Below are 9,891 nucleotides of genomic sequence, written 5' to 3' on the forward strand. Positions count from 1 at the left end.
GGCTGCTCACACAACTCCTGCCCCATCAGGCCTAGCTCATTAGCTAGGGTGGATCTGAGGGGGCTTACCCACAGGTACAGCTGGGAAAGAAAGAACATCTCTCTTCTCCCAAACTCAGCTCTACATGTGATGATGCTTGGAGACCGACAGAGGTGTTTCTCAAAACCTGGGGATAAAGGATCGAAACACCATCAGCTTGAATTCCCCGCCTGGCACTGGAAGCCAGTGTAGAGTTGGTCTTGGCAAGAATGGAGATGTAATTAATGAAGAGACTATTAAGTGGAGTGAGGGTTCTAGAGCCATCCCCAGCTGTGGGGCTTCACTTGGCTTACCCTCCAATGACTCACCCGCCGATGAGCAATCCTCATATGCCTGATTTAGAGGACTTACTCACCCTTCAGAGAAAGACTAATGAAATAAAGCAAATGTCAGCAAGTGGGATGAGCTTAGCACATCACCCCAGCTTCCTACTCCCTGGCTTTCCCTACTCAAGGTTCCTTCAGCCACTCAGCACCCGCACAGGCCCACACAATGCACAATGGGCAGGCTTCAGGGACACACTGTAGTGCTGGTCAGAGGCTCAGAAATGGGACACCAACAAGGTTTAGGCACCAGCTAGACTGAGCCTTGGAGAAATCTAGTCTGTAGAGGTTGGAGGTTAGCTCTAAAGCACTGGAGAGTTGGGGGCAGGGCAAGGGCTAGAACCCAGAACTTCTCACCACCTGGTCTGGTGATCTTCACTGTGGAAGCTATTTGGTTACACAGATGAGGGGAGTGGTCTGAAAGAAATTCAGCATTCTGATCCTGGGTGACCTTCTCATCTGTGGACTTTCCAAGGAACCTCTGAAAGGAGGGTTGGGGAAAGGAGAGGCAGGTGGAAAGAAAGACTTCGGGCAAAGCCTTTAAGGTGAGTAGTTTAGGGAGCAGGGCTGCCTGTGCTCGACAGCCATCTCGCTATTTGTTGACACAGGGCATGTTCGGGAGCTGAATGCCCTTTGGACCCTCCAGCATTGAGAAGTATGGATGGAATCCCCATGTTAGGTATCGGCTGACTGAGATGGCATAAATCCCAACCAGTTCCCTGTTCCCTCATCAGATTAGGCACAGGCCCCAGGAGTTAGGCTGGAGCCCAGGCAGAGCCAATCATGGGGAGAAGGTGACAATTGTCCCTTCCTTCCTCCACCTACACAGAGGAAATTACTCACAAAGCAAGTCAATTCAGCCTTGGATTTAAACCCACTAGTTGAGGGATTTACCTTGGAACTTCTGGGGAATTATCTAGAATTAGTTGCTGGAAAGAGGGGTTCAGGCAGGCAGGCAAGGTAAACTTTCACCTCATCCACTTCTCCATCCCTTGGCCACTTACCCAGCCTTTTCCGAGTCTGCCATGTGCCAGGCACTGGAGGGAGGAGGCTGGCCACAAACTTGGCACTCAGGTTTACTGGAACCAAGGGCCTTATGCTTTAAGGGACTCTTGGGATCATCTAACTCAGTTCACTCTTTTCACAGCTGAGGAATCTGAGGTTCAAGTAGAGCTTTTTGCCTACTGTGATGGGAATGAAGGGCCCTGAGTGGGCAGATGCTCCGATCACCTCCCTGTGAGGCCTGCACTAAGGACTCCTCTTACAAGGGAGCTGAGGGAAACCCTCAGTCGGAAAGCAACATTCTGTATTGTCACACCGATAGCTGCACCTCCACCATCACCCTGTGGTTCATTTAGAAATAAATCCCAGTGAAGCAGGCTGGGTCCCCACCCAACGGTATTCCTACCTTATCCCAATTCACCAACAACATGAAGAAGTGCTTTTTCCTTTTACTATTTTTATTTTACACTATAAAAAACAACAACCATCAACATACTGCTTTTCTTCACATTCACATGGGTTTTAGAAAATTATTGCCTTTTCCCCTGGAGAAATAATTAACAGACAAAAAAAAAAAAAATAGTAGTACCACATAGCAAAATCTGTAAATCCCAGAAGTCCACAGCTTGAAGACGGCCTCCAGGGGCAGGGAGGAAAACAACTGTCACAAGAAACATAAGCACACAGAAGGACAGGAAGCTGAGGAAACCGGTGCTCAGCACCACTGACCCAGGATACACGGCAAGTACCCTTCTCCCCCAGGCATCTACTGCCACCACCTCGAGGGGATGACTATTTTTGGTCTATGATCTGAAAAACTCTTTTCTCAAATGAAGAGTTGCTCTGAGAAGAGGTGGAATGAGACAAGTTCAAGTATGAATAAGAATCATGCCAAAGTCCAAGGTCAGTGAAGAACCCACGGCCAAAAAAAAACAACAACCAGAAAAGCCAGCATCTTGCTACTTCAACCAACTACCTCACTGGACCCAAGAGGGTACCTAAAAACATTTCAGGCTTCAAATCAGGATACTGATCATGTCCCTACAAACCCTGTAGGGTTACTTTCCCAACTAGACAGTGATCAGCTTATGGCCTGAAGCAACGGAGACAGACACTGAAACTGCCAAAGTTCAAAAAATAAGGTGGAAATTGTGCTTCCTTCAAAATGAATTGGCTTCGTAACTGCCTTTTCTCCTGGTCCAGCAACTTCTTTCTCCCATGTTGCTGCAGGTATTTATTGCCTTATGCTTGAAATGAAAAGGCGAACTTTGAGGTGCAAGGACTGGGCAGTCCCGAGAGGGAAGGGATTCTGGAAGTACAGTAGTCAGCACATGCTGTGCTCCCCTAATGGCTTGGCCTTCCTTCAGTCCCGAGAACCTATCCCAAGGTCTGTCTGAAGTTCATTTGCAAGCCTGGTGACCACTCACTGTCTCACTGGGGCAGCATGACAGTGTGAGGTCTTCAGTATTGCACAGGTATGAAATGTCCATGAGTCTTAAAACCAAAAATCACAGTTGCTCTTGGGGCTGGGCTGGTTCCTCCATCCCAGTTTTAGCAGGATGTGGCTGTGGCCACAGGGCTTCTGCTGAGCTCCGAGACTGTCGAGTGGGTGGGCACCGGCGCCAGCACCGAGGCAGGAAATGTGCAATAGGCATCCTGCGTGTTAGGGCTCAGTGTCTGCAAATGGCCTATCAATGAAGAGCCTGCTGCCTCCCCTTGGCAGGAGGGAGGCTGGGGGTTGGGCGTGGAGGGCAGGATCTCAGATTCGTACTGCAGGAGCTGGCCCATGAAGCCAAAGTTGGGTGAGACCATACCCCTCCTCTGCTTGATGTAATCGAAGGCCTCCTTCAGGCGGAACTGCTTGGTCTTCATGAGGTAAGCCATGCAGATGGTGGGTGAACGGGAGATCCCAGCCTCACAGTGGACCAGGACCTTGCCTCCCTTTTCCCTGACACAGTCTGGAAGGAAGAAAAGATGGTGGGAGTGAGTTGGGATTGGAATCTAAGGGCAATGGCAAAACATGAGAATCAAACACTGGAGTGACCTAGATAGGAAACTGTTGTGCCTGCCTAAGGGCTGTGGCCCTACGCTACACTTCTGCCAGTCTTTTATCCCCACTGGTGAGAAGAGAGCTTTTGGGGTCACAGCAAAAAATCCCCAAGTAGGATCTTTATATTCCTTACAGCGGCTTCACAGTTCCTCAGGATACTTGCAGATTTGGCCTCTGGAGGCCATGGACCTGGAGAAGTCCCTTCTTGGTGATGCCATCTTAACTTAGGTTCCATTGATGGTATTTTTTTTTGAGATGGAGTTTCATTTTTGTTGCCCAGGCTGGAGTGCAGTGGCGCAATCTTGGCTCACTGCACCCTCCGCCTCCTGGGTTCAAGCAATTCTCCTGCCTCAGCCTCCCAAGTAGCTGGGATTACAGGCATCCACCACCAGGCCCGGCTAATTTAAAAAATATATATATATATTTTTTTGAGACGGAGTTTCACTCATGTTACCCAGGCTAGAGTGCAATGGTGCAATCTCGGCTCACCGTAACCTCCGCCTCCTGGGTTCAAGCAATTCTCCTGCCTCAGCCTCCTGAGTAGCTGGGATTACAGGCACGCGCCACCATGCCCAGCTAATTTTTTGTATTTGTAGTAGAGACGGGGTTTCACCATGTTGACCAGGATGGTCTCAATCTCTTGACCTCGTGATCCACCCGCCTCGGCCTCCCAAAGTGCTGGGATTACAGGCTTGAGCCACCGTGCCTGGCCTTAAAAAATATTTTTAGTAGAGATGGGGTTTCACCATGTTGGCCAGGCCGATCTCGAACTCCTGACCTCAGGTGATCCACCGCTTTGGCCTCCCAAAGTTACTGAGATTATAGGCGTGAGCCACCATGCTCAGCCTCCATGGACGGTTTCAAGAGGGCGTTGGAAAATCCTTAAGGTTGTGCATATTTTTATTGGCCAAGCACATTTTTCTTTTTCCTTTTTTATCTTTTTTTTTTTTTTTGAGACAGTCTCTCTCTGTTGACCAGGCTGGAGTGCAGTGGCATGATCTCGGCTCACTGCAACCTCCGCCTCCCGGGTTCAAGTGATTCTCCTGCCTCAGCCTTCCCAATAGCTGGGACTACAGGCACCACCATGCCTGGCTAGTTTTTTGTATTTTTAGTAGAGATGGGGTTTCACCATGTTAACCAGGATGGTCTCGATCTCCTGACCTCGTGATCCCCCAACCTTGGCCTCCCAAAGTGCTGGGATTACAGGTGTGAGCCACCACGTCTGGCTAGCGACGCACATTTTTCTAAGAAGAGCATCCCAGACTCAAAGGCGGACTTGAAGAAGCAACTCTGGCCTCTCCAGGTCTGATTCTAAGGGTAACAACCTAACCCTGATCCTGGTAGAGGCCTTCCAGCCTCTCCGGGCACCCCTTCCTGTTGTGCCAGGGCAGGATGCCTGGCTCAGCTCCCAGGGTTCTCACCAGCAAACACACAATAAATAGCACCGGCCACTAATTATAGTCCTTGCTAAGTGACGCCTACTAGACGGAGGATATAAATGGCTTTCACAAATTCCATCTTGCTCAACAATGGGAGTCACTGCTATAAAGCTACCACCATCAGTTAGCATTCTTTAGCTCAATATGACAAAAAGGGGAGGATGCCTCCCTTCCTGCTCTACCCCTCAGCCCCCGCCCCCAGAAAACCAGCTACAACTGTTAAAATGGGAAGGGATAAAAGGTTAAAGATGTGTACACATCAAATCCACAAAAAAATAGTCTTTCCGAGTCCCTCTCTTGCTAGTGAGGAAACAATTATATCACAGGAAGTTAGATGTAGCCGGCACTATGCAGGCCACAGTACACAACAACATTTAAGATTCTGAAGGGCCAAGAGAAAAAAAAAGTCATTCCCCTTACCATCCTCTACTTCCCTGCCCCAAGGTCAAAGTATGCAAATCAATTTGCAAGATCTGAAAGGTAAAATTTCTGAGGCATCAGGGAGGAGTTTCCCCATCTGAACAAAAACCCCACAGGATACCCCAAAGCAGTTCAACAGAGGTGTCCTCCAATTCAGTCTGAATCAAAAGAAACAACAAAACAGTCTCCGTAAATTAGTTCAAAGGGGAGACCCAAAGTCCCTAGAATTACAGGGTCGTGACTCCTATTTACCTTTGCTCCTCTGCTGGCTTCCTTGAAAGTTTAGCTTTTAACTGGCCTAGTGCCACATCCAAGAATGCAAAGGTCCAGAGTGCATTGCCTCTGGAGCCCACTCGACACCTCAGGGCCTGCCTTCCGCATGGCCCTCTTCCCCTGGAAGGGGTGATTGTTTATTCAGCACATGGCTCACTGGGCAGGCCATCTCTCCTTCCACTAGCCACTAGCAGGGCAAGGAGTTTGGGAAAAAGCATCCTGTGCTTTCAAAATACTGTGGGTTTTTGGATTGCGTGTACATAGACACAATACACACACAGGATAGGGAGGCAGCATTCTGAGAACTGGATGGGGGCGGGTTTCATGACCTCATGAAGTAGCTACTTAGGTAATTAAAAAGCAGGCTGAGAAGGGCAAGGCATTCCCAAGGACAGGGAGAACAAGTCAAGGGTTTCCCACCCTGAACCATCATTTTGGCTGCCTTTCAGACTCCAAAGGAATCATCTCAGCCCAGAGGCTCAGGGGACAGGAAGGACAGGCTCAGCCTTTTGCCTTTGATGAGTTTCTCGTCAGGGTTTCCTGAGGAGCAGAAATTGTGCGGTGATCAGAGGGCCACCATGTGGCTCAAGGGGGGCCTTTAATTGCTACCTGGACTAAGTAATTAGCACCATGCTAACACCTGCCTTTCTTCCTCCAACATCCCTTGGAACAAGATACAGGAAAACCATGCACCAGTTTCAACAACTACCTATGTCAAAGAAGAAAATGGGTGCTGGAAAGGGGGGCATGATCAAAAGGTTAGGGAGTGGTACTTGCAAATTTGAGACAGACAAAAGTCAGGCCAGCCCGCTAAGGAGCTGGATGGGGGAGGAGAAGATGCCAAATGGGAGAACAATCCAGGCCACACAGAGTACCTGGAAACCCTAAGGCCACAGCCCTTTACTGGCAGAGGGACCAGAGGCCAAGGCTTTGGTTTTCAGGTCTACGCAATGGAATAAATGATAGCAGCCTTACACGAATGAAGAGAGCATGCAAAAGATGCCAATTTTTGTGTGTATACAGCATGGAGCCTGAGTCAAATGCTATCTTTAATCCAAAATTAGCTGAAAATGCAAAACAAATTGCCCCAAAGCTGTTCGCCAAAAGTACAGAGAGCTACTGCTGCTGAGGACCCTTGGGACTCAGTGCATAAGTAGTGCTCTCTGAATCCTTCTGTTTGGTTTTAAAAATAAACCCAACCTACGTAGAAGCACGGTTAGGGAGATTCTTCCCCCCACTTTCCTGGTGTGGAGCATTACGCAGGGATGCACTCAGCTCCTGCCCAGCTAGAAACAATCACAAGATCGGCAGCGAGTACTGCCATAAAATTAGATTCATTCATTTATCTTGAAAATTAAAGCTCCTATTAATAGCAACTTAAATCCTCCCTTCCACCTTTTTGGGGGCTTATCCCATGTTGGCTCCACCTCTTGGCAGCTGCATATACAAAACACTTGTCTTTCAGTGAAGGTGGCCTCCACAGGACATCAAAAGTCAAGAACACATGCCCCAACGGGACTCCCAAAATAACAGGCGGAATGGCTAAACCTACCAATGAAGTCTATTGCTTCTTGAAAGTGGGAGCTAATGTCAGCCGTGTGGCTGTCTTCCACAGGGATCCATTTGTAGTGTAGGTGGGTCGTGCAGGTCTCCGAGGTCCGTCTGGAGACATTCAGCAGGGCTGTGATGTGCAGGTTGGCGAGGAACTCACACTTGGACGCATGGTAGGCACTTCCAAGGTAGAGGAAGGGAAGGATTTCAACTGGGCCACCCTGGAGGCAGGGACAAAGGATAATCAGGAAATATTGAATTAGCTTGTTCATTTGAGAGAGGAAAAAACAACCCTGACCTATTTGTTTCTTAAGATGGGCGGTTCCCTTTCTGGTTTCCAAGTAGAGAGGGTTCAGAGCTAGGGCAGTTTTCAACTGAGTGTGGGTGGTATCTCCATCCTGGCCAACTCTCTACCTTGTGTGACTGCCTCAATGACAGCAACATCCACACAGCAAAGAGTTCGCTTTTTTGCACATATCAAGGAGGCAGGAAACGCCGGCGGCCTTCCTGCACTGACAAGGATGAAAAGCCATGTGGCATCACGGGAAAAATCGACAGGCCCATGTTGAAGTTACAGCTGCCCTGAGAGTACCAGGACAAGCCCCTTTGCCTTGGGACAGTCTCGCTTTCCGTATAGATAAAATGGAGCAGGACTCACATGGTATGTGTCCTCCTTTACAGCCTTGACATTTTCTATAGCGTATTTTCTTTTCCTTTTTGGAAAGACAGGGTCTTGCTCTGTCACCCAGGCTGGAGTACAGTGGCACAATCATAGCTCACTGTAATCTTGAATTCCTAGGCTCAAGAGATCCTACCGTTTCAGCCTCCCGCGTAGCTGGGGCTACAGACATGCACCACCATGCCTGCCTAATTTTTAATTTTTTTTGTAGCGATGAGTTCTTGCTGTGTTGCCCAGAATGGTCTTAAACTCCTGGCCTCAAGCAATCTTCCCACCTCAGCCTTCCAAAGTGCTGGGATTACAGGTGAGCCACCAAGTCTAGCCTATATAGCATATTTCATCAAACCTAAGACACTGTTGATCCTAAGATGCATCCAAGTTTTAGAGATGTTAAAATGCACCTCCACACCCACAAAAAAGTAGGCTTCTTAGAAATGAAAATAACCACTACCTACTCAGAATCTTTAGGTAAAAAATATTGTCAGGCCACAAGCAGAGGGGGTTCCCCCGCCTCTGACCTTCTTCACACAGGGTTTTGTTGGGGATGCTGGTGAGACCTGCTTACAGAGCCACGCTTTGGGTAGGGTACCCACATCCCAGTTTCTAGTCAAGGGGGAACCAGAGACCATTCACCTTGAGGCAAAGCTAAAACAAACTGCTAGTTAGACCCTGGCTGTCTCTTTACAGTGCTCTAAAGGTGGCAAGAAAAACCCGTGATGATTGGCAAAATGGAAGCCCAGCAGGGCATGGTGGCTTATACCTGTAATGCCAGCACTTTGGGAGGCCGAGGTGGGCAGATCACAAGGTCAGGATATCAAGACCATCCTGTCTAACACGGGTGAAACCCCATCTCTACTAAAAATACAAAGAAATTAGCTGGGTATGGTGGTACACATCTGTAGTCCCAGCTACTAGGGAGGCTGAAGCAGAATGACTTGAACCCGGGAAGTGGAGGTTGCAGTGAGCTGAGATCGTGCCACTGCGCTCCAGCCTGGGTGACAGAGTGAGACTCCCGTCTCAAAAAAAAAAAAGAAAAATGGGAGCCCTTAGAGACTGAGAGGGAAACATGGTGACAGTGGCTGTGTCTTTGGGAGCCTTTCCCATGCCAACCATCTGCTTCCTGTGTTTCCATTTCCTGTCCTGGAATAAGAGTGGAATGGAAACTCTCAGTCAGATCCGTAACAGGGAAGGGTGCATGGGACAGGGGCCAGACACAGGCAATTCTCAATTTACCCTGCACCCAGCATTAGCTTTTCATTTCCTGAGAAGTCAAGTGTTTAAGCAAAGGCCAGTTCAGTCACTTGGAAGAAAATTACAGAGGACTTTACAAAGATAATAATAACAACTGGTGGTATTTTTATCAGCATCTACTATGGCTGGCCTCTGGGCTTAACACTTCAGATGCGCCTACATCATACCAATTTCACAACAAAATCTGTAAGGTAGGTTATTCCCATTTTACCGATGGGCAACTTAAGGCTCAGATGCATTAAATAACTTGTCCGAGTCAGAGCTAGTCAGTGGCAAAGCTGAGCTAAACCCAGAGCTGCTTAGCATAAGAGTCAAGGCCTTGTCTGATTCCATTTCAATAGTGATCAATATGAGAAGGCAAATATTTCAGGTAGACAGGAAGGAAAAAATTTCCTTCTTTCCTCTGTTCCTCTAGAGATAAAATGTCCAACTGCATCCCCTCCTCGAAGCCTCCCCAAATTTCTATGCCTACAGAGCAGCCTTCCTGGGGGCAATGTGGTGCAGCAGTTATGAACCTGGGCTTGGGTGTCAGATCGCAGAGCTCTTGGTTAAGTTCCAGGGCTCCATACTTACTGCCTGATGTGATCTTGGACAGCTTCCTTAACCTATGACCCTTTATCTCTAAACAGGGGATGATACCTATTCTCTCTGGATAATTGGTAAGGTGTAAATGGGATAATGAATGTATTAAAACCTGGCACATAGCCGGCACGGTGGCTCACGCCTGTAATCCCAGCACTTTGGGAGGCCGAGGCGGGTAGATCACAAGGTCAAGAGATCGAGACCATCCTGGTCAACATGGTGAAACCCCGTCTCTACTAAAAATACAAAAAATCAGCTGAGCATGGTGGCGCGTGCCTGTAA

At 48.4% G+C, this 9,891-nt stretch overlaps 1 protein-coding gene across 1 annotated transcript in view; it reads right to left on the minus strand.

Annotated features, from left to right (window-relative positions):
• Nucleotides 1-1,801: 1,801 nt before the first annotated feature.
• DUSP5 (dual specificity phosphatase 5) overlaps nt 1,802-9,891 on the minus strand; it is a 15,498-nt gene continuing 7,408 nt past the window's right edge. Inside the window, exons 3-4 of the mRNA XM_017499689.1 lie at nt 7,099-7,318; nt 1,802-3,322 (exon numbers count right to left, since the gene is read on the minus strand). Coding sequence (XP_017355178.1) covers nt 2,916-3,322; nt 7,099-7,318 — 627 coding nt within the window. The 3' untranslated portion in view covers nt 1,802-2,915. The remainder of the gene's footprint in view (nt 3,323-7,098; nt 7,319-9,891) is intronic.

Source organism: Cebus imitator, unplaced genomic scaffold, assembly GCF_001604975.1.
Source record: "Cebus imitator isolate Cc_AM_T3 unplaced genomic scaffold, Cebus_imitator-1.0 Scaffold259, whole genome shotgun sequence".
In the NCBI taxonomy this organism is placed as follows: Eukaryota; Metazoa; Chordata; class Mammalia; order Primates; family Cebidae; genus Cebus; species Cebus imitator.